General features: G+C 37.5%; 1 protein-coding gene across 4 annotated transcripts in view; it reads right to left on the bottom strand.

Annotated features, from left to right (window-relative positions):
• The window catches only part of CADM2 (cell adhesion molecule 2), a 568,805-nt gene that overhangs the window by 105,044 nt on the left and 436,707 nt on the right, over window positions 1-27,054 (bottom strand). For all 4 annotated transcript variants that reach the window (XM_064726979.1, XM_064727007.1, XM_064726989.1 and 1 more), the window contains 3 exons: window positions 11,526-11,678; window positions 8,842-8,979; window positions 2,775-2,945 (listed from right to left, as the gene is read on the bottom strand). In XM_064726979.1, the coding sequence (XP_064583049.1) occupies window positions 2,775-2,945; window positions 8,842-8,979; window positions 11,526-11,678 (462 nt within the window). The remainder of the gene's footprint in view (window positions 1-2,774; window positions 2,946-8,841; window positions 8,980-11,525; window positions 11,679-27,054) is intronic.

Genomic DNA, 27,054 nt, shown 5'->3' with positions numbered 1-27,054 from the left:
AACTTTTCAGATTTTAAGGAGTTTAAAACTCAAGAGCAGTTCTAGTGAGTGATGCCTCATCTTGGTACATTAATTCTCTGCCAAACTGATGCTCACCTGTGCTGTTCTGTTTGACACTTTTGAGACTTGCTTATTATTCTCTCACAGTTGTCTGCTAATTTTATAGATCTCTGGGATACTAAGAGCATGTGGCAATGCCACACTAACCTGGTTGTGGTTTTGGAGCCCAGAGGTTGTCAGATTATCAAATTCTCCCGACTTTGAGATCCCATAATTCATCAACTTTTCCAGCAATATTTTTGCCCTGCTGCAAGGTGGCATTGAGGATTTATGTTGGATCAGCTTCCACACAGGGTCCTGTGAGCATGATTCTTGTTGATACAAACAGGATGACTTTTATATGTTTGAAATCTTATGGACTGACAGAAAAAAACCCAGCTTCCACTGGCTGCAGTAATATCCATGACAACGGTGAGCAACACAAGGAGAATAAAATCAAGGAGCCCAATTCCAGTGTAATGCACTCCATTTGGAGTATTTGGGATTGCTCCAGTGAATAATTTCACGCCTCTTTTTCCTTTAAGGCTCTCTGATGAACCATATCATCAGTTCCTTGAATCTTCTCTTTTTGTAAAGTTTCCTTTCAAAATTTGACCAGCATTACAATTCCTGACTATGCTGACCACGGAAATGAAGGTGGCAAGGACAAGGACAACAAAAGACTGATCTTAGTCTTCTTGTCACCAATAACAGAATACTTCTTTCTCCATAGCTTTAAATGGCTCCTCCACTCTCTGCCCTAAACTTCAGCTTCTTTTGGCACATTTATTGCTTCTCTTTCTATGTATAACGACTCCATACCAGTGCTAGAGAGTATTAAATTGATTGGTGGAAAATTAATGAAGCAAGCAGGAATGATAGAGAACAATTACTTGTGCATTATGGCTTTTGATAAGCTGGCAGTCTGAGGGGGCACTAACATAAAGCACACCGGTAATGGAAATGCCCAGTGCAGTCTGACCTTGTCAGAGAATTTCAGTGGGTCCAGAGAAGAGGGAGAAAGGTCTTGTTCAAAATTTGGAGAAACAAGCATTGAGGAAGATGCACCTCACTGCTATTTAGCAAGGAAGTACCTCACTACAAGGGTGCAAACTGGAAGGGAACAACAAATATTCAGGCAGTTTTATATACAAGAGGCCACCAAAAGGCTTTTTTGCCTTATGAGGCTCATGCAAACCAGGGCCCTGCCTTTACTTTCAGGGACGTCTCACTACATTGCAGCCATTTGAAACTCTTTTAAGCTGTCCAATTTCTGCATCTAGTGTTCCATTAAATTTGGTTCATCTCCTGTGGTGCCAACATCTTGAGCAAGGCACTGAAGAAAGAGCAAAGAATTAGGAAGTGAAGACATGGGCAAGTTCAGTGGCTGATGGCTGTGCAATTTAGAATTCAAGGAAAGGAAGTTGTTAGGGATTCATGTCTCCAGCACAGATGCATTTGAGTATCTTAGGAGAGGTGTTTAACAGCCATTTGGTGAAGAAAGGCCCTGATCTCCCTCAGTAAAATGATGCTAGAATGTTTCAGAAAACATTTTTAGCACATATGCTAATCCACATTCTCTTCATTTTCAGATTTTTTTTTGCAGATGGCATTTTTAGCAAAGTTGTCAGCTTCTGTGTACAAAGTGCTTTTGCCATTCCTGTGTTTTACATGTGCTGCAAGTCTTAGATGCTTATAGAAATATCCCTGTTTATAGAAATATCCCTATTTAGAAACAAGTTACATATGGCAGCAATCCTTGACATGGCTCCTCAGGAACTGGTTGCAGTCACTGAACACTTGCCTGCTTCAGGGACAATTTTGTCTGCTTTATAACAGGTTGAGTGTACCTGGTCTAGAAAGAAATTCATGAAAGTTCTCTTGCCTTCCCTTGGTCTGTATTTTGCAGATGCCTGCTGTTACTTGCTAGGCAATGAGATGTACACGTATTCTCCAGAAAAAAAAAAAACAAACAAACAACAAAAAACAGCTTGACCCTGAAAAATGGTGGATATAATATATGTGAATATGAAAATGTCAGCTGATGGTGTCTCTCACAGTTTATAAGACACAAAAACCCTTTGACTCAAAGGACAATCTGACTTCAGAGAAGGGCACACAGAAAACCAGATTAATTCAACTTTGGGACAATGCACTGTGGAAAACATAATGTCCAGAAATGCTGTTTGAAAAAAAAACACCCCAATATATAAAGATGTAATACAACTGAAGTTTGGATTACCTAGATTAACAACTTGTGTGTGCCAGGCCCAAAAATAAACCTTAAAGAGCTTTTCTTCCTGATTCTGTGCTATTAACAATGCTACTGAGTTTCTTTAGCAGGATTCAGCATCATTGAGGCAATCTGCTACAAACTTCATTTATTTATACCCTTATTTCAACTTTCTACAAACTTTCAAGGAAAACTGTGAATTAGAATGCTCTTGATGTTAAATAACCAAAAAAGACAAATGTATTTTCTTTCCTCTACTTCTTGAATAAAACCAAGAACTCAGTCCCACAGTGCTCTCAATGTTAAGCTTTCATTAAACTTTTTTGAGTCCCTCCTGTAAAAAAAAAACAAAATAACACACCCCACCAACCAAATACAAACCACAGAATTCAGCTAAAAGAAAGGTGTTATCTATCTGCACAATACCAGAGAATTTTGCTGCAACAGACACTGAAACAAAACAAAACTATAAAAGCAAGCATGTATAATGTGTATTACTTACAGTGTATTTCTAGAACCTGCATTGCTATCTGAGGTGTAGAGTTTAGGGACTCATGATCTACTCTGCAACTTACAACTGCACCATCATCACTGCGGTCTGCTAGGAAATCCAGCGTGCTGCTGACTGTGAATGTTTTACGAGCTGAATCTTCTTCTTTTACATATTTAACATCTGAAAGAAAGAATAAACAGTGATCTTTACAATATTTTTTGGAAAAAAGTAGTCCAGCATTAGACAGCTAAATTTTCTATCACAGTTGCTGGAAAAAAATACTCATCTTTCATTGTTGGTCTCTTTAATATAAAAGTAATTAGACTGCAGTTATTCCTCAATTTGCTCTCATTGTCAGAATAGGAGATACATATTGCAAAAGAAAATTTTAAAACTGGTTCCCTGATACAGCATTCAAACAGAAATTCCATTCATTATTACCTCTTGAATGTTTAGGTTCATATTAGATATAAATGTCCTCTGTAGGTCTTCAGAAAATGATTGTGATCTTGTCCCACCCTCATCACCTTACATATCCACGGTGCCACTGAACATTAAATTTCCCAAGTTCATCCTTATAGCCTCTCACAGTAATGCAATATATGGATATTACTGAAGCCACTTGCACACAGTCAGATTTATCCTGTGCTTACTTTATTCATTGCTTATTCTGTTGTTTGGTTAGAATTATGCTAATTTACTGATAAAGCCAGGTATAGTCATCAATGGTAGTAAACAACTGTAAACAGAGCATGCCATAGTATTTACTGGAATATATAAATGAGTCCCAAGAAGACCAGAAATAAGATTACTGCATAGAACTTCTACTCACTGCTTTATACCATTCTAAATTGACTTGATACATGATACTTGCAGATCCAGTTAAAAATCTTAGTTTTCAGCACAGACATTGCAGTGGAGGGAGTTTTCAGCTACTCTTAGGAAGCATCATCTCAGCTCAAGGTTAAAATTCACATTCAGAGCATTTTGTTGTAAAAAATGCATGCTAGATCAGAAATGAAGATCCAAAAGAGAGAGCATTTGAGTTAAAATGTCTGAATGTATTAACTGGAACATGAGATCTTACACATACTTTAGAATTGTTTCACTTGGTTCCCAACTACTTGTGATACTTATTGATTTTAGTTTATTTCAGAAAAAATGGTAAGCTTGTTATATTGATTTATTGCAGTGAAAGCTTGAAAAGACATCTATAAATACTTAAACATATATATTAAATTACACTGAGATTTCATATGTCCTCTGTGCCCTAAAAAAAGTGAGAGGGTTCAGTTTTACAAATTATACTAAATCCCATTAGAGAACTGAATGACCTAAATAAAATTTCCATGAAATATCAATTTTAGAAAGCAAATCTTCAATGGCTTAAGCTACATAGTTTTAGATTAAAAATACCTCTGACTTCAGAGAGGTGGTCTTTATCATTGTCTCCAGACAGACAAGGACACTGTGTAGTTATACAGTTTCCATTCCTCCCTAAAAAATAATTATTTCTTGCATACCAGAATTTTTCTGCCTGTTTGCTGCTAAGCTTTAAAAGATTTCCATTTCTGCCATGGTCACTATTAATATTTAGGGATTAGTAGGTAAGAGACATATTGACCAGAGCTAAAGCAAAGTTATTATAATCAAACAACAAATGTATTCACTAATATTTAAAGCAAACACATGTAATATTGTTCCCAGAGTTAAGTTTCCATATTTAATAATAGGCACCTATATAGGTAACATTCTGCTTATAAGTAATGTGCACATCCCTTTGCTTACTGACTTTAGGTGGTGGACAGAAGGCTCCTGAAAACATCAACAACTTCAATTTTATAGAAAAATTGTGGATTTTTAATCCTTTAGAAAAACAAAAGCAGGTAATTTCCTAAACTGATGTTGAGAAGTCCCTCTGTAGTTATTTATTGTGTGAAAGTGTTCAACTCAGAATTAACTTCCTCTGCAAAAAGGGCAGTGATAAGATTCTACAAACTGTTAGAATCCTCAGCAACAGAATTTTTTAGCTTGTCCTCCCTTACCAGCTGTATTTTCTTAGATGTTTCTTCATGGCAAATGAAGGTGGGATTGTAATATGTTCCAACTGAGTGCAAACCCAACTGGATGTAAGAATGGTGGAGACTGGGTACTGTGAACACACACTTACTCAGGGTATTTCACAGAATTTTTAAATATGCCAGTTGTAGCCTACTGTCTCATTTGTTTTCTTGCTGCTCCTTTCTCTCCAAAATATTCCCTTGAAGAAAAAGTTGAAAAGAAATCCAGTACACAAGCATTTTGTGTGGGAAGCACTGTAAGGGAAGAGGCTGCAGGGATACAGCTTTATAAAGGAGGACCTAGGGGTGTTAGGACATGTTGAACATTAGTGAACAGAGTGCCCTTGCAGGGCTGAAAGCTAAAACCCACTGCCATGCATGAGTAAAAATACAGCCAGAAAGTCAGGGGAAGTGATCTTTCTCTCTTTGGCACGTGCATGGCTACACTGAGAGTGCCAGGCCCAGTTTTGGGCTTTCTGAAGAAAAAATGTACTACAAACCTGTTGAAAAACACTGTGGTTGGTGGAGCTGTACAAGGACATCTTAAGAAAGTTGCTATTATCTAACCTGAGGAAGAGAAGACTAACACCAGATTGAACTGTTCCTTTAAAGTACATAAATTATGGCCATAGAGAAAAAAAGCCAGAACGCCCTCAGAGGTGTACAACAAAAGCTGATGGGCAACAAACACAAGTTACACCTAGATAAATCTGGATTATGTATCATTAAATACCTGCAAATAATGAAAACACTAAACAAGAGGGCTTTAGAATGCTGAAAAATCTAGCCCAGACAGAAATGTTGCTATGGAATCTCTGCCTGGGAGACTTTTCAAACCTGAGTTGGAGAAGACCTTTAGCCACTTGATTTAACCTTGGAAGAGATGTTGGGCCAAATGAAACCCAGGGATCAGCTTCAGGCTCACTTCCATGACTTTCAGACAGGTGCACATACAAATGTTGATATGGCTGTATCAACTAATACAGGGTTATATCTCATAAGTGTAGATGTTTGATAGGGAAAATAATAAATGGAAATGATGGAATGTCCATCATGCATTGCTCATTGCTATTTATAAAAGCGCATACCTATAACACATAGAAATACTCATCTTTTAAAAAGACAGGTTTTCTGGTTTTACATGGCAGATAGAATTATTGTTTACATTTAAACTCAAGTTCTGACATGAAATGGCCTTATTATCAAAAAATTAAAAAATCGTCTTTGCTTTAGAGGGTTCTCAAGGCAATGATCAGTGCCTCTCTGAAATCTTTGTGTATAAATTAAAGAAATTTACTCAAATTATCTTAACCTTGCAACAATAGTTGCAACAAAATGAACTTATTTAGTTTTAAATTCTAGTCTACCTAGGAAAAGAAAAAAAAAAGGAAATCCATTTAAAATATTACTGAAGCTGAAAAAAAATTCTTTATATAATTTTGTTGAAAGAGCATGTAACAGATTTTGTTGGAAAAGATAGGTAATTTCAAAATGAAAAATTAGCATTTAGCTTCTCTGGTATTTTTGTTCTTAATAACCTTCCAGAAATGTCACCAGAATGCTAAACTGCAGATCCCTTTGTTAAATTGGTGCCTATATGAGTGACAGTACAGTAAACTAAAAGGTGTGGCACCCAGTGCTTCACATTCAGTCTCCCTCATTACTAACACTTACTTTATCAAACACTGTTCCCTTATCAGATGATGATTCCTTTTTTGAGTCATAGCAATGGAGCTACAATTTTAGAGTGGCTTTTTCCCCTTTGGTGCAACTCTGATCTCAGTGCATCATTTATATTCGTTTGCAGCATGTATAATACAGTGGAACACAATTGGATTTACTGGTGCTAGACAGACGAACTCCTAACCTTTAATGTCAGCTGCATTAGCATATCATTTCATATCTATTTTCTCAGATTTATCATTTCACCTTTTACACTGCACAAAGCTAATGTAACTTCTGCTGATGCCACTGCAGACTGGTTAGGTTATTTTATTTCTAACCTTTGAGAAATGGCAATGTGCTCTTCAGAAGACCTAGAAAACTGAACTGAAATGAATGTGCTCAGTACTTTCCTCCTATTTCTGGTTGTCAGGGTTTTCTTCCCCTTTACTGTTCTTTTTCATACTCCTTTTATATTCCTTTCTTCCCCATCCTGTTCTGGTTTTGTGTGTTTTTGGTTGCTTTTTAATCCTTTTAGGAACACTTCAAAAAAATAATGAGTCAAATAGTTAAACAGTCAAATCAACAAATTGCTTGCTGTACTTGTCAGCTGAAGGAAAGGCAAAGGTATTACATCAGATTTTAAACCATAATTTTTAAAATAACATATTTTCAAATTTCAAATACCATCTTTTTAAATAATATATTTTCAATATGGCCTTGCTGTTAGGCCAACTGTACCACTGTTTATTTCATAGTATTGACATGGCTTGGAGTTATTTCCAATCTTAACATGCCTTTAATATGTATATTCATCATGCCATCTTTTCTGGAGGACACAATCTATGCTATGTCATGTGTCTTAGCTGTGCTGTTTAATTCTTCTTTTTACTTGCTTTGGTTAGATGTTCTATTTCTTTCATCAATTTCCTCAAATTTCCCAGTACTGAAAAGAATTATTCTCTGTTTACTCATTTTCTATCTTTGTTACACATTTCAAATTATTCCAGTCTAAAATGCTTGTTCCTTTTAATACTATTCTCATTTTCATTAGAAATATAAGAACACCTCTAGAATGAACAGGATTCTTTAGGCAATCATCTACAATCTCCTTTATTCACCAATTTTATACCAGAGCTCTGCTTTTGCACATTGAACTTGGAAGAGAATAGGAAAGGAAGATAAATGGTTCTGTAATTAACTCTGTAACTTTGCTTGAGGCAGTTTATTGAGCTAATGAAATCCAAAATATTAGACAAATTAGATAAATGAAGGGTGTTTGTTTGTTTCTTTTTGTTTTTTAAAGCTGCACAAAAAAAGTGGATTTTGAATAATTTATTCATGTGGTCTTATTGCAGAATGAACAAAGATGACATGAATAAATACCAATACCTTATCCTTTTTATCCATCTACTTTATAATGGGCACTTCAACTGGCTTGGAGCTGTGACAGCCTTCTGCATTAGGAATCTCTCTTCACTCACTCATTCACCAAAGAGGATTTAAAACTATTCCATCATTTTTAAGAATATGCAGTAGAAAACTGAGCTCTAAGCAAAGAACATACCAAGTGAAAGAGAAGATGGGAAGGAAATAAACAGCTTTTTGTATGCAGCTCATTCCTAGCTCACTGCATCCTTGAAGGCAAAGCCTTGCTGTCAGCTTGGTTTTAGTCACTCAATGGCTTTTCAGTTACAGCAGACTTTGTCCAATTCCCCCAGCCCCAGGGATCCCCCCAGGGATCAGGAAAACAGTGATGTTTTCCTGATCCCTTTTAAAGTCCATTTTCTCCTCCTCCTCACTGCAGACTGTCAGCATCCTTGCCTCAGCTGGAGATTCCCTCATTGGCTACATCCTGGCCCTCCCTCACCAGAGCAGGCTCCATAGCTCCCCTATGGGAAGGGCATTCTCCTGTCTGCTCCAGGTGGTTCTGCCTCACCTGGTCACGTTTTTTAGGGGAGTGTAATCTAAATCTGGGAATTAACTAAATCAGACATACCCCATGCTGGAATTGAATAAGAGAAATGAAAAGGGGAAATATCAGGGATGAGTGATCTGACTCTCATAATAATCCAGAAAACATTTATCTACAAAGCCTCACAGTTGAGTTTATTATGCTGCATAGAGTTCTGAGCAATCCAAAACACCAGTTTTTACTACTTGAAAAAACAATAAAAAGATGGTTATATGACCACTACAGTAAATTACAATCAATTCTTCATCTATGCACTATCCCCTACTCATTTCATGACCAATGGGAGCAACTTTACAAACTCAGATTAAAAAAAACACAATTCTACAGAATGGATAGTTTTGAAAATTGGATCAAATGACACCAAAATCCTTTTAAATACCTTTAACTTCTTTGTCGTTCTTGAACCATCTGATATCAGCTGCTGGCTTGCTACCAGATGTCTTGCAAGTGAGCTGCATCCTCTCTCCCTCCATAACTGGTGAGGTAAATCCAGTAATTTGTGGCTTCTCAGGAACACCTAACAAGCAAACAAGCAAAATGTCTCTGATAGCATCAGCTGCTGCCACAAATGCACGACCAACTTAAAGTTCACTTCTTCACATGCTCTAAATTCTGGAAACAGATAATTAATTCCTCGTGCCTTGTCAGTTAAACCTTTTTCCTGTTGTAAATTATCCATCAATCTGATTGGTAGTTGATTCTAAATAAATAAAGAATGCAGGAATGACCTAATTTTCTAGAGAAACAGATTGCATTTTAATAAATACCTTATCTCTGTATATTCTGCATGCAGGTCTAGTCTGACTTGTTACAATATTTAAACTGCTCAGCACAGCAAGCAGGATGACAAAGCACATTAGAAGCGCAGCTGTGAAAATTAAACATTAAACTGGCAACAAAAAGCTGAGCTGACCTAAGTTGAGAACAGATATTTACACCTAAATAATGAACATTTTAATAAAGAAAAAACAGGGAAAAGGGAGGGTAAAAATAAATACTGGAGTCACTTTATCTTCAGAGAAACAAAACCAAAATACCAAGAGGTATAATCACAGCTCCACTGACTGTGGAGGATCCTCTGCTGTATACAAGTTCTTCAGAGCTGATCATATGGTTTGGACATACCATACACATAATATTTAATATGGAAATGGCTGATTTTTAATGAACCATGGAAGAGATAAAAGCAAAACAAAAAAAAACCAACAAACAAACCCCCAAAAAATAAAAAGAACAAAAGAGAAAACTCAAAGAAAATTGGGAAAGTTGTGATCACTGCATGCATGCATAAATCCATTTAACTTATGAAGACACAAGAATAACTTATTTTAAAGTAATACTGATGACAGTAATTTAAAATTCTCCAAAAATGTCAGTTATATCTTGCAGCTACACTGCTTTGGTGCATTCACATTTGTGGCAAGATAAAGGGCTCGGTCACAATAATTGATCCTGTGCCCTGTATTTATAAACTCAGTTTTTCTACATCTCTTTTACAAAATGACAGATTATGTACATAAAAGCAAAGCAGCATCACCTATTGCATAGTATATCTCTTTAATAAACCTAGTCCTCTCTTTCAGGACAGAAAATGGAGTCTACTACAATACCTTGCCACTTAAATTTTCTAATTGAAAGCAGAGCAGTCAATAAAGAGATTATTAGTACATAAAAGGATAGTTTATCTGATTAAAAGATGCAATACACTTGAGTGGCAAAGATCCCCTTCTCTGGCAGAAAATGTTTTAAGAGTTTAGAATGCTCCTTTGAAATAGGAAATTACAAATACAAAATGAAAAAAGGCAGGAATCCTAAACTGTGCAGCTTTCTCTCTTGGAAGGTAAGTAAATGATGTTGAGAAAACTTCATGAAACCCTCCCCTAAAATGAAGGTAAAGTTTAAAGGACTGTTAAGGATCAAGCTCCTTTTATTAATAAATATTGGCTAGATATTTTGGGGGTTTTCTTGTCTTTGTAACACCTTTCTATGTCTTTCTGCCATTTAAAAGGTCAAACTGATGCACTCCTCAATTGTTTAGACCATGAAATGCCTCTCTACAGAAGGAAGATTAGGCACAGGCAGTTGCTATTCCAGAATATTTTGCTTTGAGTGGGTACTTTTTGTCCTTAATGGCAAAGTTGTGAAGATTTCTGTAAAATAGTCTCACAGGGACTGAAAGGGAGATGTATTTCATATCCTAAGCACAAAACCAATTCCCTGGCTGTATTAATGTGAATATTACTGCCACAGAGAATATCTTACATTAGTTCTATTAAATTCAACTGTCTGCCCATCCACATATAAAAATAAAACAAAAAGAGAGAGAGAGTCATGTTCAGGGACAGAAAAAAGGAAAAAAGAATAAAAATCAATCTCTAAAATCATATAGCCTCTTAGGTTCGCAGGTGTGTTTTAGTGAGCTATAGCAATTTTGGCTGATTGGGCTACTGACATTCATAGAATCATATAAAGCTTCAAGCAGAAACTTTATTTCCTGGGCATCTCTTGAAATCTATTGCTTTTCTATGTGTATCTATAACCTTTGGGGAAAACAGCAGAGCACTTAGAGGATAAAGCATAAAAGAAGTGGCAAACCCAGTGAAAATTTGCACTTTATAGACAAAAAAAAAAAAAAAAGAGAAAGGAGAATGAACCAAAAAAATGCACAGCTAAGGAAAAATGATAAAGCTCTAAAGCCCGTTTTGATTTCATGCTTTCTGATTTTCTCCCCTTTGCCCTATCCAATAGATTGTCAGGAGATGAACACATGCACCTTCTGTGCACTGGTGGTGCTCGGGATGTAGAGGTTATGTCCATTTTATGGAGCACTCGTTCCGTGGTGTTTGTGTGCTCCCTAACTCATTATCCTGCCACGCTGCAAACAGTAAGAGCCACGTTATTTTTCAGCCCAGCAATATGAAACAATAAACATCAGGGGAAACCAGAACAGACGTTTACATTTATCTTCTGCCAAGCCTTAGAAAAGTTCATTCTTATCATAATTTGCCAGAGCCTGAGGAGTTTAACACTTGCTTCTTTGTGCTCGGCTCGGCGTGTGCTTACCGAGGACGGTGAGGAAAGCCTTGGAAGTTTTGACAGGCATGGTGAACAAGGAGCAGGTGTACTGCCCTTCGTCCGACAGGGACACGTCGCTGACGCTGATGCTCAGCTCGTGCCACGACGCTCGCACCAGCTCGATTCTGTTGTCCCTCAGAGCTGAAAAACAACAACAAAAAAATTGACATTACTGTTGGATGCAGCATGTGAACAAAGCGTGGGGTGTTGTACAAGAGGCTCCATGAAGGTTCCTAGAGAAACCAGGCCCTAGAACACAGGGGTGTGGACACAGTTGTCTTTGCAGAGCAGTTTGTCTTCTCTGTGGAATAAAGTGGAAGAGTTGAGCAAGATTTTGAGGGGTGTATTGAGTGATTTTAAACATATATAAACTACAGGACTTGAGTTAACTCCAGCCTTCCTCTAAAAATCCCAACAACAACTTTGATTTCTGTCCCCTCACAGCCTTGTTCAGTGCCTAAAATAAATCCTTTCCAAAACCAGCCTGCTTGTACGTATTTACACATGTTCAAAATCCTGTATCTAGCCCTGTATAGTTTGTCTACAGATTTTTCCCATGTTCATTACTACTAATATTGAACTGGACTATCAGATTTCTAAAATTCTGTAAATAATATTTATTTTTACCAGTAGACTGGAAGTTTCACTTATACATGCATATGTAGTACATTTAACAAGCTGAGGTAATTGAATATAGTGGCTTTCCATTTTTGATTACGAATAAAAATATGATCTCTTCTGTTTGCATGGAAGCAATGAGGGAGAAGGAGAATGTAGGTTCACTTAAATTCAAAAGGTCACTTTAGTTAATGATTTAAAATTTAAAGTATTTTATAGCCTATACTCAGATTAACCTCCATTTTCTATTGAAAAACTGTCAAAACATTCCCAAACATTCTATTTTTCTGCAGCAAAGTTGCTTCAGGAATCTACATATATTACCCAAGCCTTTCCACAGCATAGAAATACCAATATCATAAGTGAGCAAACGCTGTAATTCTCCTAAGCAAAGAATAGGAAAGCCTCTGTAACTCAGGAAGTTTAGCTGTATACCTCTAGATTGAAATGTCTGGCCTGATAGTGTGTGAAACTTCAGTGAGTCTATTTTTACAGCAAACCTCTGAAAGTCAAAAGCAAAATGGGACTATGGTATTTATCAAGACAGTTGCACCTGTATTTGTGAGAAGAACAAAGGTGTTCAAGTCCCTAATGCTGCTCTCTCTCACCTCTTTCTAAAGTCTCAAAAGTCTCTCAGATTTGTCTAGTTTACCTCTTCTAATGATTAAAAAAAAAAAAGAGTTTGACTGTGGTTCTTTTTCTACTAAACCTAGATGTTCCTGCCGAATTGCCATCCAAGTTGATCCAGGTAGATTTACACCAAAATAAGATACAGCGACGATTCAGCAAAAGCATCACCTGAATTTGTATTCTACTAAGGCTGCCATTTAAGTTTGTTCCCACAAGAAAATTTGAGCTGAATTTGCTGATTATTTCAGGGTAGGCCAGCTAAAGCTCAGCTGCTTCTTCTGCAGGGTCTGAGGACTGAAAGGTGGCAGCTTAACCATGCCTAACATAAAGGCATGCTGTGAACTTTTTCAAGGCACTTCAAAGGGACTCAGGTTGTGTGTAATGCACACATCCCAAACAGAACTGAGATGTCATATGGCCAGCCAGAACAAGAAAAAAATCCCACAATTATTTATTTTATAATATCAAGTCTATATAATGATGAAAAGAGGAGCAACCTTAAAGGCAAAAAGCAAGCAAACCAGAAGCCACAAAATGCAAAGCTGACAGAGCAGCTGAGAAAAATCAGCTCAGGAAAACAAAAAAACACATAAAGAAAGCATCTACCAATCCCAAACAGCAGCAAAGCTGATCATTGTGGCTTTAGCAGCCAAAACTCTCAACAGTGGAGCTGCTGCTATGTTTGACCAAGCAGACAGGGACTCAGAATTCCTTTCTCAGCTTGTCAATTCTAGTCAGATGCAAACGAGCAGACATAAGAATTGTTGCTTATTTCATATTACTGACCTTCCCAAAAATTAAAAAAAAAAATTAAAAATGCAAGTTTTTCCTAACGGTTTGATCACCACCACACCTGTTTATATTATTCGGCAGCAGCAAAAAAAAATGGAAAAAAAAACCCCAAACAAACAGACCAAAACCAAAAAGTATCTCAAAGTATCTCAGTGCTGCATAATTTGGAAGTGGCGATTTTTTTTTTCCCCTCCCTGTAATGTGAAATTATGTTAAAAAAAAAATCCACTTTAGCATTTTACATCATATTTTACTTTGTTATAATTTTCAGTTGTTACTGCCTTGTGATAAAGATTTTATGTATCTGTTGAAATATTTTCCTACAGATGGGACACTGTGTAGAATTTCATGCCCTGAGAAGAACAGTAATGAATTCCACTACGGCACAACTGGCCTACAGATGCCAACAGCACATCATTTTGATCCTACAATTGAAATACAAACTGTTTCCATCAACTGCATTCTTACTGCTCCTCTTCCTCACCTCTTCCCCTCCACACCTTTTTTAACCTTTGTAAAATATAAAAACCTCAGCTCAGTCAATTTTGTGGAAAGCTGGTAAAAACAACCACTGGTCAAGAGATGAGATCAGGTCTTCCATGTTTCATTAAGGAGTGGATTTTTATTGAAAGAACCGTAAGAAAGTTTTGTAATGGAAATATTCACCCAGCCTTTGCCATAAATGCTGCAAAGAGCACCAACATAACACTCCTTTGCAGGAAAGCTGTTTGTCAGAAGCATTTTTTTAAATGCTGAGTCTAAAAACAATTATCTCTTCCATCATTTTCAAACCTGAATATTTGTATGTTTCCTGTCTGTGCAGATGACAGGCAAACCAAATTTTACTGCTATGGCTTAGACAAAGTAAGCACTTACACAGAGACATTTTAGAATCTTATTTTTAAATTGTATTCCTGTTTCTATATCCTCATCTGTTTAAAAATATACCAGTTTCTCTTAATGAAATTGATAGCTGTAATGGATGGCAGAACTGATTTGTTTCCATTTTCTGTCTTAGGTACATTTTGCTTAAAAGGGTGATGGAAACAACAGCAACAGTGGAGAAACCAGGGGCAATTATAGCATTTCATGATATCCAGGCATTGTGAGTGAGTGGAGCAGGGTCTTGCTCATGGCAGAAAACCAAGGCTGGCTGATGAAGCAAAGCAGCCCACGGAGCCTGGACAGAAGGCAGCTACTGAAAGGTACCAAGTGGCAAGCAGCTCCACCACAGTAGTTCAAATAAAGCTCGATAAAGTAAAATACAAAATGTTCTATCACATTTAATTAGCACTTTAACACAAAAAAAGTAGAACACTGCTCTTTTGGAACCTTCTTAGAAACTCTTTTAACATTTCACTTTGTTAGAAGCCAAACAAACCCTTCTGGCCTCTTCCTGGGGATTTTAACCTACATTGCTTAATCATTATCCTACCCATAGTTTGCATACCTACAGAGATACTAGAAAAATGATAAATAAACAGAATATTTATTTGACTTCTGGGAAATACACATATGCCAAAAGCAGTAACAGAGAATACCAGCACTGGCATCACTTTGCTGGATTCTCACATTGCAAGCTGTTAGAAAAATACAAAATGCAACAAGAAATATAATTACATAGTAAATTCCAATATGCCCTAGGTACATTACTTCAGTTTTCTGTAATTCCCAGGCACATATGATGTAGTTAATTTGCAAGGCATGAAATAATTATGCATAAAACACTTGTTCCTAAGCAGACACACTTCATTTATTTTACCTGTCATTCTATTTTCCTGTGGAAAAGATTTCCTTTCAGAATGTTCTCTGACACAGAAACAAACAACCTTGATAATTTGTATAGTTTAGGTAATTATGAGTAAGAGATACAGTCATGTATTTCAGCTGCATTAATTAGCAATTATTGAGACTGATGACCATCAAAATAATCTGGCCTCCTTGTTCACAATCAAACAAAGCTGTACTATATTTTTAGGGAAAAAATAATAATATAATGATCATATGTTACCAAAGAGAAATCCTGCAACAGGAGTTGTAACAGGGAGACAAAGGAACAATAGAAATTTGCCAAAATGGAAGGAAAAAAAATCCACATTTCATACCATAAGGCAGTTGGACCTGTTAGACATCGCGGCTACACAGCAGCATCTCTAAAGTCATTACATCTCAAATGACCACATCTTTGTAGTATTTTGAGTGATATATTTGAGGAATGGGGAAAAAACCCCAAACAACGAAATCCCCAAATTCTCTAGAGTAATTTGCTGAATTTTGAGAATACTAACTTGACATATGTTGCCATCCTGGGATTCACTCAACAAAATTTTCTTCCTTATGCTGGAGCTCTTCCCTCTCTCATGGGAATAACATAACCATTAGCTGGAGCCAGAAGGATTTCTGATACTCTACAGGTCATGCTAAACTCCCAGAATTCTAATATTTATGAAACTGCAACAATCCCTCTGATTTTCAGATTACAACTTTCTGAATGCTGTACCACAATCTGAAAAAGATTTAAAGGGATTTAAGCTGTGTTTCTGGATATACTTGAGAAGGCCTTTCTTCTTTGCTTCTAATGAATTCAATATACCAAGTTCCCCATAGGACGGTCTGCAGAATTTGCTTATAGTTGTGCCTCAACCACCACCAGCAGAGGAAGAAAAAAGAAAGACAGAATGGGAATAAATGGAATAAACCAATCTAGTGTTGATATTCTGTGCCTTCTAAACATTCATATTTCTTTTCAAAACATTCACATTTCCTTAAAAAGGACTGATACACAGTTATTCTATTCATGCCTAACCTATCTAGTCCATACTTGCATGGGATCTGAATTCCTAAGAAGACTTTAAAACTTCCCAGTTGTTTTTCATGCGGAAAGAAAATCCATTTCCTCCCTCTTTCATTTCCAGTCATGCAAGTTGATTGCCTTCATGCAAGTACACGAGGGTGGCAGTGTGAATTTTTAGTTATCCCATGTTTTCTATTTCTACTTTGGCACGTGCTGAGGCTGTTCTTACCTCTCAGTGGAGGCAATTCTTACCTGTCCACAGCACTGCATTTGTGAAGATATCACCTTTTTCCCCCAGGACAGAAATCCTCAAACTGAGTCTACTTTCACAGGTAATGCTAATGCAGAGGGAGAAAGAATTAGGATTTTCTATGCAACCTGTCAAATTGGCTAACATATGTGCCATTGGTGTCCTTTAAATGTGGCATCATTTATAGGTAAAATCAGTGGAAATCACATAAACTGAAGGTTGCAATACTGTGGAGGGATCTTTGGCTAATTGGCTGTGGAACAGTCCAATCAATTTGCAGATGCATGATGGCTTTTCCCCCGTTAGGAAAATGATTAATAACAGAGATGAGTTCAAACAGACATTCCAAACAGTGTCTTTCACAGTTTTCAGTCATTTGGATGCTGAGAATGTTTCGATATAACTGAATTTTTAAGCCCATTCATGGAATTAATAAATTTGGGGCATACTGAGCTTCATATAAGGTACTAAATAAAAGTTTAGAAATTGAAAAACTATGTAAGAATCCTTGGAGATCGGTTTTACTTTCAAAGTATTTGGTGATCAAAAGGAAGAAATAATGGGATCAATAGAAATATACTTCTTCCACCTGGCTGTCTTCTTTTTTATGGTGTGGCTTGCAGTCTAATAAGAAAAGACTAGACTGTTTTCAGCAGAGGTACACTGCTGAAATATTTGACTATGTTATTTAGAGAACAATGTTCAGCAGCAAGCTGTTTCCTCCTTTTTAAATTTTTCAGAATTTTTGCATGTTACATAACGCATCTGCCAAAGACATGCAGCAAACTCCCTTCATCAGGAGAGGTGCTGACAGCCTCACTAAGAGAGGCATCTACTCTGTGCTTGCCTTGAAAAGGCCAAAGCACTGGGGACTCAGAACCTGCCTGTAAAGCCTTATCTATTATTTATCAGGGCGCACAGCCTTAGATGCTTACGAGGAAAACCCAAACAGAAAGGTAATTTCTTCAGTGAAACAACAACGATTCTCTGTTTCCTGCAATCTGGATAAAGTGAAAAGGAGTTTAAGGTGACTTACAAGGACTTATGATCTCGAGCACAGCTGCTGAGCTGAGGTTTCACCAACTGTTGCCAAGTGACAAACGAAGGCCAGGATGACTACGTGCCCTTCATGGATGGAATAAAGAAAACTCTCCTGCATGGTAGATTTTCTACACTGAGCTACCTTTTCTCTCACAATCATGTTCTGTATTGGCTTCATTTTCAGAGCACTCAAGAAATGTGTGCTCTGAAGAAAAATGAAATTTTGCAACATGCAAAAAGAGAGGAAAAACTTGCCACCTAGGGTGTTTGTAATGCCTGTTTCTTGTATTAAAGATGCAGTGAACTTATTTTCTTCTTGTCTTTTGAGAATCATAAGGATGATATTTATTGTCTGAGAAGGTCTGAGGCCTGACTCTCTTTCCCATAAGAAATTTAAGTTTCAAATCTTTGTAAAGCACACAGGCTTTGAACTATGAAGATGCTTTACTGTTTTACAGTGTTAGAATAATATTTAACCGTACCTCTAAACAATAAAACAAAAATCACATTAGTCAGGATGAAACATTGTCTTACAAGGTCTGTTCATCTGGTTCCTTGTTCAACAGGGAATTACAAGATTTCCTATTATCCTAATGCAACTGGACATGTACCACAGCACAGTAGCCTAGAAAATATTTAAAAACCATACTTCTCAAATATACAGCTGCAAAGCTTAAAACTGCAAAATGATCTGGCAAGGTTAGAGATGGACAGAATTAAAATAAATGAGATTCAATAGATAAAAGTAATTGGTAGTCTTATGTACCAAGTTGGAAATGAATGTTTTGAAAACAGTAATGCAGTAAAGGAGCCCTGAGGATTATAGAGGAAATTATTTAACTATATGTTCAAATGCAGCACCACTCTAAAAAGATGAATCCTATTCTGGGTTGTACTGATCCTTGCAATTATGGTAAAAGAAAATGCTACAACATTCCAAAATAGCATACATCACACTGTGCCATACATTGTAAATTACAGACAGAAACAGTCTCTCAGTTGGGAAGAGAATTTCTGAAGGTCTACTGATGGACTACTGCTGCAAAAATAATACTAAGAAAATGAAAATAATACAGTGGAGAGCTGTAATAAGTCCACATGTACCTAAGGAAAGACTAACAGAATTCAGAATTTTTTTTTTCTATAGGCTTCTGGTTAAATGAGACTTCACTGTGAGTGAGAAATGTTAGATAATGACTTTATTGAAGTAGAAGTGAGAAATAAATACTAATCCTCTTGCAAGCCAAAACAAAGCTTCAAAGATTTCCAAGTCTGTCCTTCTGCAAAGATCAGACCAGGCAGTTTTTCTTCATGCTACTGATGCTGATACTAATCAGTGTGTTAAAGACTCCTGACCAAGGCAGAGTTAAGCTTATGTAGGTATTAAAAACTGTCTGGCCAAACAGCACAGAGCTCTACCAAAGCCATCTATGTATTTTAAAGAACATCAGTTCTATAATACTCTTTTTCCTTGTCAAGAGCCTGCTCTTCACAGTCACTGCTGGTGACCTTCATGCACTGGCTTTAGTCAGCTTTGGATGAAAGGACTCCTAAAGGACAGGGGGCACACAATAACTCAGACTTTACACTTTTAGCACTGCTGCACAACCAGGTTCTATTCCAGCCTGCGCAAATGCAATGCATTTTTTGTGTGTGTCTCCAGCTGACCATGCCTCAAGGAAGCTGAATTTCCCTGACTTTGCAGATGGTGACATTCAGTTCTGCCCATTCACTAGCTAAGCTTAAGGATCCCATGGCACTGGAAGATTTTTTAGTGGCATGAATGAGTGTTACTCATAGTAGAGTCATGTTTATGGTTCTGCTTCATATTCCTTGGAAAGTCAGAGTCTTCTAATTTTTAAACATTGCAGTCCTGTTCAAACGTACTATTTTAGCAGAAGATAGAGAGACTTTCTCCCTTTTTGATGCTCTAAAAGAGATTTTTCTCTACCTGAGAACAGCTATAAGATGCCCCCGTTCTTCCTGCACTTATTGATCAGCTAGATACAGAAATGAACATCATCCCTCCTGTAGCAGATGGCTATTTTGGCTACAGATGCCAACAGAGGAATGCTCATTCTTCCTAACTACATTAAGCACTCAGGCTCCCTAAACTCCTGCTGCAGCCAGTGGAGCAAGTCATCTTCCTCCAGTGGCCAGTTAAGAACAGGTCACTGCCTTGAAAATATTACAGACCCTGGACAAAACAGGCAAGAAATCATCAATGATTGATGAATGTATCTGCAATCAACCTAGCAATTGATGCCAGTACCAATGAGGAGTATACTAATGTATACATCAATACTGAAGATATGAGTGCTGTTAGGGATGACTCACGTGTCTCACTAGGAGGGAACAGAAAAATGGAACAAAGTATCAGGAGAGATCCAAAATGAGTCTAGTGCAATTCCAGAGAGGATTCCAGAAAGCTCTTTGATGGCTGCAACATCTTTTATGATAGAGCCCTTAAAGTTTTATGATGTCTCTCACACAGCTGAGCAGCAGAAAATCTGTCTCTCCACCACAAGAACACAGATGCTCTCTCTTTGTGGGATTTGTCTTAGTTTTCCACATGCAGATGTGCTGTGAAGGAACCTGTTAGTGAAAAATGGTGTCAGAAACACATTACAAGTTGAGGCTAAGAGACTTAGGATTGTTTAGTAAGAAGATTAGAGAATCCTGGAGTTTATTCAAAAGAAAAAAAATGCCAGCAGATCTAGATTTCTAATTTTCATCATTGTTCCTTTTCTTTGAAATCTTTCCTGATCACACACATAAGTGGATCTTGCCAATCTTTGGAATAAACTGTCCTTTACTCCAGTTTTTAATCCATCTAGTCTCGTCCTCTTCTCCTCATCAATCTTTAATTGATAAAAAAACCTCTATTGTCATCTATATTAATAACATTTTTTCCTATTTTCTGTAGTAAATAATTTTATTTCCTCTGTGTGCTAGAAAGGCTCTCTGTAAGAATGAGGCCACTGGAGAAAAAAATTAAAGAATGGTCTAAACCAATTACATATAGAAAATACATCAGGAATACTGATCAGCAACTCTTTAAAAGTGAAGAGTACATCAAATTAACTTATTACTTTATATTTCCAAATATAAACTCCCAAGTACATTTTATCTGTTGCAGAAGTTCAAAAATGTAGCAATTGTAAATTTAAATTACTTTACACTTATCAGCATCCTGAGCTGTATTAGGAAGAGCATTGCCAGCAGGTCCAAGTAGAGGAACCCTGCAGTCTCCTCAGCACTGGAGAGATCCCAGCTCAAGTGTTGTGCCAGTTCTGGGCTCACCCAGTGGAACAGAGCCAGGTCGTACTGGAGCAGGGCCAAAAAAGCAACATCAATCATTTTGGTGGGACCTGAGTGCCATCCAAGCTTCTCTATCATTCCCCTCCTCAACTGGACGGAGGAGAGAAAACATAATGAAAGGCTCAGGATAAGGAGAGATTGCTCAACAGTTACTGTCATGGACAAAACAGACTTGGCAAAATTAATTTATTACCAATAAAATCAGAGTAAGATAATGAGAAATAAAATCAAATATTAAAACACCTATCTTCCAACCCTCCCTTCTTTCCAGGCTTAGTTTTTCTCCCAATATTCTCTGAACTCCTCTTACCCATCAGCACAGAGGAACAGAATGGTCAGTTCATGTGGTGGGTTCAGTGCTGGCTAATCACCAGTGCACTCACTAGAATGTACTTTGATTTGCTGCTGTGATATAGGATTAGGAGAAAGGCAAAGCAGGTTCACAACTTTAAAAGGGTATAAAGAAAAATTATTAACAGTAACTACAAGAAAGAGCAGTAAGAATCAGAACAAAACTTTCAGGACATTTCTCCCCCTACACCCTTTTCCTTCCAACTGACAATGTAAAGAAACAAAACCTAAAATTTCAGTCAGTTTACCTCCTCTAAAATAGCCTTTCTTCAGTTCATTTAGGGAGAGAAGTCCCTCTTGTTATTGTTATGGAGTTCATCACTCAGTGTTTGTGCTGCTGCTTCCTCCTCAGTGCGAGGGCTCCTCACACACTTCTGCTCCAGCTTTGGAGATAGTTCTCCACAAACTTAAAACTTAAAGAAAGAACTATGGCATTGTATTTTACTGCACAGAATCCAAAAAAGGTGTGAAGTCTCCAGCTTTACATACTCAAAATCTGACTGGACATGGTGTGGCGCAATCTGCCCTGCCTGATCCAGTTGGACTGCATGATATCCAGAGATTCCTTTGAGGATTCTCTAATTTATAGAGCTTTTATGTGTATCATAATGCTACAGAAAAATAAAATAAACAAACAAAAATTTGTCAGGCATTACTCTCTACCTTTTTGGCATTGAAATTGCTTTCATATAATTAAAAACTGATACCCTGCAGAGTGCTCTGCTGAACAGTAATAAAGAAAACTGTTTGAGGACTATCCATCCATAGAAATAAGTCTTATCTGCTACAGGGAAAATGTTGACAGATTAATGTGATCAAGTGTGGAATTGAGTGCTGTTCTAGGTAGGCCTTCCCACAGACATGTCTTTTTACAGAAAAAAAAAAAAAGATTTTTAAAAACATTTGATTGAATCAGTGAAAACCTTTCCAGATAGAACAATAGAAAGTGAGAAGGTGAAGCAAAGGGACCCTGATATTTGTCTGAGTACACACAGGTGAGCTCTCACATGCTCCAGGATCCTGTTCTATGGGGTTGTCATCTGGTCTGAGCTGCTTTTGGCACTTGGAGGATAGCACAGGCTTGAGCTTCCCAAGAAATCTTCTGCATCAACATTGAATTACAGCATCATGGGCAGAAATAACAACCACCACTGAGTTTTGGAAGCTCTGACAACTTAGATCTTCAAATGCTGACTTCCTGAATACATTTTTGAACCCTCTATGCTTGAATAGACAAAAATCATAATATATTAATTTTATTTCCATGATATCCATCCTGAAATCAGGAAAAAAAAATTAAATCATAAAGAACTGAATAAACCCTTGCTTAAAAAGCTGAACTAAAAAACAAAGAAAGAAACAAACAATAATTTTACAGAAAAATGCTCAGAGCTACTTTCTCTAGTATCTCCTACATTTTAAACTTCCTTCACAGATTAATTTTGTCTAGTTGAATCCTAGAAAGTATCACCAAACATAGATTAGAATTAAACAATCTACTACCACTTCCACCAATAAAATAAAATAACATGAAATAAAATTTATAAAACTGTTCTTGCACAGAATACTTCAAGTCTATAAATTTAAGAATAGCAGCAGATTTAACTTCACACACAGGTGAAGGGTAATCAGAGCCCTATGGATTAACACTAACTCAAAGGCACTCTAAAGTTGTATAGGAGACCATGGGGGGCTTCCTACTGTAAAATCTCCATCATGAGTTTTACACCAATAATTACAAGAGTCTGCAACCAGGTTTATCTCCAGGGGATGAAGACAAAATTTTCTCATCAATGCAAATCCATCTTCCTAATTCTGCCAGCAGACATAAAACAATAAGTGGATTAAAGCCCAAAAAAGGGGCAAAAAATGCCTTTGTCTCCCCCAATAGCCCTTTGGAGGATAAGGTTGCTTGGAGACTGCTGAAATTCAGAGGAAGGGGAAGGGAGGGGGAAAGACTGTGGGACTACTTGAAGATCTGACCCAGGTGTGTCTCTCTAGATCCAAGACAGACAGCTACAAATGAGGCAAGATGAAACATTTCTGACTGCAACAGACAAAGTAGGATGGGAATGATGATTACACTGCTCTGCAATGGGGATTGCAGTAGCCAGCTTCTCTGAATGTAAGAGCTGATAATCCATTTTAAAATTAAAGATATATTGTTCCCTGTGAAAATGAAATCAAGGACTCGACTCTGTTCTCTCCCATTACAGAACAAATCAGGTAATGTAAATCAAGTATCATCTTGTAAGGTGATCTCTACTGGAATAAATTTGACAGCAGTGACAGATGTGTCAAAAAGCCACTGCAGCAATACCTAGGAGGCTCAATGGCCTTCTGAACCATTATTTGGTCTCTGATATTTCTGGCAATTTATTAAAGAATAGCACCTAGCTCTAGCTGGGGATTAACTTAACACCAAATAAAAAACCACCAAAAAAAAAAAAACCTTCAGCAAATATCAGAAACATGAATCTTTGTGCCTAAGGAAAACCTTTGGGCTCTGCTGAAATTCTTCAATTATTCAATGACAAGTATCTAGCTGAGTTGCTGAGCTCAAGTCTCTCAGAAGGTGCAAATGCCTCCAGGCAACTGCCTGAATTCTCCTGGGTCATTTAACTGGATTGGGAGTGCAGGATGGATCCTGTTTCTGCATCAGGGCAACTCCCAAGGAAAGCGCTGTTCCACTCATTTTACCCAGGAGCTCACACACCAGACATCCCCAGAATTATTTGCTGGATCTCCTCTGGCAAACTGTGATTGTCCCAAACCTGCCTGTGTTTGTCCCAGACATGCACTGCTACCCACAAGGGGTTAGACAGTCCTGCTCAGAAGGGGCATATTCCAGAATTTCCACCTCACTTGACCATCTATTTGCATGCCATCACTGCTGGACTTTGGGGCATCTGTAATTTAAACTCTCCTCTGAAACTGTCCTACTTTATGTGAATACAGACATTACACATATAACTATAAATACATACTAATTGAAGGAAAGATTCAAGCATTTTCTTGTGTTTCCTACCTGCTAGCTCAATTTTTTTTGTCTGCTTCCTACTGTGAATATTTGCAGCACCATAGCTTCAGTAGGTAAAGGTAAAATCCCTTAAGAAAGTACAAGGCCCAGATGGTTACAACATTCTCTGGGAAGACTGGTGGTCAAAATGTCTTATTACTGGCTTGCATTAGGGACTGTAACAACTAAAAGTTTGTCCCTTCCTTCCCACCCCTAAACACTGACTGACTCAGCTATCTGGCTAGCAGCTCAACTGAGCAGCCTCTTCTCTGTGGCTGTTGCAGCATGAGCAAGATCTGACCTGGCTTACATGTCAGTTTTGGGGAAAAGTGGAGGGTCCCAAGAAGCACTGAACAGAATCCTTTAGGTTCAAGTTAGTTGTCCAGGTTTTGTTCCTCCTCATTAGGACTTCATGATGTTTAGTTTCTTCTTAAGCTTGCTATCTTAAGAGTAGTCTGCTCCTAATTTTTCTTGCTTTTTTCAGACACTACTTGGAGAGCTTGAACACGTAATCTGAGGCAGATACTTCCCATAGGTACCTCTGCTTTTTTTGTGGAAGCAGCCTATGGCTTCCCTTGTGAAGAAAACCAGGACTTTCCACATGCTACAAAGTCATTAACAAAAGCCAGTGTTAATTCTTCAACCTCCCATCACACCTATTTGTTTACAAAAGACAAACCTCAGCTAAGATTCTCTTTTATTTCATCCATAAATGATACAATTAAAGGCAGGTACTGGGCACCAGTCATCAAGGTACAGTGCTGAAACCTACAGAGATTCCACAGCAGTTATACATAAGGAACTTTCCTGAACAAAGCCTTAATAAAATAAAAATCTAAGAGTCCTTGTTGTTTGTAATATTAGTACAAATAATGTTTGAATTTATGAGTTATGACAAGGTGCTGCACAGACCAGAACTGATGGAGTGCAGAAGATGCTTCTTTTTCTAATTTCTATTTTGCTGTACAGGAACAAAAAGGGTGACATTTCTATGGCTGAAGTTAAAAACACCTCTCCCCTGAAAAATGGATTCTGGTAACATCAACAATATACAATCTATACAGGGTATGTGTATCAACTGAAAGGAAAAAAATGAGGAAAACAATCGTTAAGACAAACAGCAGACTAAACTAAACCTGACAGGCTTGAGTGATGACATAATACCCTCTTACTCTGTGATGGTGACACAAAAATGCCAAAGGACACAAAGCTGTCAGTCTTGTTGTTTATCTTCTATCTAGGACTAATAAAAGGAGGTTGGAGACTGACAGAACAGACACAGGGACAGTCCTAGGCATTCAGTTTGCACTCTGAAAAATGTATTGATGGATTTAGGGGTGGCTTATTTGTTATTGCCTTTTTCTGCATTACCTTTGTGAGCTCCCACAAACTTTTGATATAACTTTATTTTTAAGCTATCATTGCTTTTTCAAATGCAGTAGTTATATTTGCTGATATTGCAATGCCATAGTAATTAGGTATCAGCTTCTGGACAATTGTCCCACTTAGTTGAAAACAAAACTAAGTTTTGCACAGCCCCTTAGGTAGCATCATGGTGAATAATGGAATATTATCAAACAATTCTATTTTTAGCTGTCTCAGAAAACAAAGCCTAAATGCATGCTGCCACATCAGCTCCTAACTACTAAAAATGGTAAGTGACACAGGTCTCTGTAGAGCACAACACCGAAGCAGCACCATTTAATTTTAGCACATAAATCTTGTAAGACAGGTAAAACTACAAAGAGAAGAACAAGTAACAACCTACACAGTGAAGTGTTGGTGAAAAAAGTGACTTTGCTGGTTATTGCCCCATTTACTGAGTAAGAAACAACTTGTAGAAAATACTCTGAGATGAACCAAGTATTTTTCAGAGTTCTGCAGAGTAACTCAAGGGGGAAATAACTCTCTGTTATTAAAAACACAGGAGATAGCATTAGCAAAATTTTCCCACACAAGAATACAATGCCAGTGAAACTCAAATCACTCTTCTTTATTACTCAAGAACATCATATAATTGAAGGAGGGACCCTATAAGGCTACAATGCCTTACAATTAATTCCTTTCACTGGAGGTGTTGCACAGAGCTATACTGGCACAGTTCACCTTTAAGACTTGCAAGAGATATTTTCTCTTCTAAAAGCAAATACCCAGGACCTTTAATTTCTGATTCATCCATCTCTCATACAGAAACTAACACTGAGAGGCACAATCCTGAGGAGTGAGCAATCTATTTCCCACTGAGGCTGGCATGATCCTCTCCAAAGCACCAAATGTGCTCCTGAGAAACTCAACTGCTCCTACTTTGGTTCCTGGTTTGTGGTTTGACCTTGTCTGGAGTCATTTCTACCTCACTGAGCCCATGATTTCTAAGCCCATGCAGTCACAGTGACTTTTCCTTCTATCTCCACATTTGCTGTAAAAGGTTATTAGGGAAAAGGTAAGGGAACTAAGAAAGGTGGAGGGAGATTCAGCCCTCATTCCAGAGTGAGCTGGAAAACATTCCTTTGTTGACACAGAAACACAAATTGGCTGAGTGTTAATAGCTCTGTTCATCTCCTGGTTGCTGAGTGCTGGGGCAGCAGCAACAGGAACAAAGGGTTTGTCTGGAATAGCTGAACTGAACAGGCATTTGAAAACCCCTTCAAGTCCCACTGCTTCATGTCCATGTGCTTGCTGGGCATTTGAGATGGATTCAATT

The sequence above is a fragment of the Zonotrichia leucophrys genome, chromosome 1 (genome assembly GCF_028769735.1).
Source record: "Zonotrichia leucophrys gambelii isolate GWCS_2022_RI chromosome 1, RI_Zleu_2.0, whole genome shotgun sequence".
Taxonomy (NCBI): domain Eukaryota; kingdom Metazoa; phylum Chordata; class Aves; order Passeriformes; family Passerellidae; genus Zonotrichia; species Zonotrichia leucophrys.
Note: the sequence above shows the minus strand (reverse complement) of the source record. Positions and strands in the feature narration are given on the sequence as shown.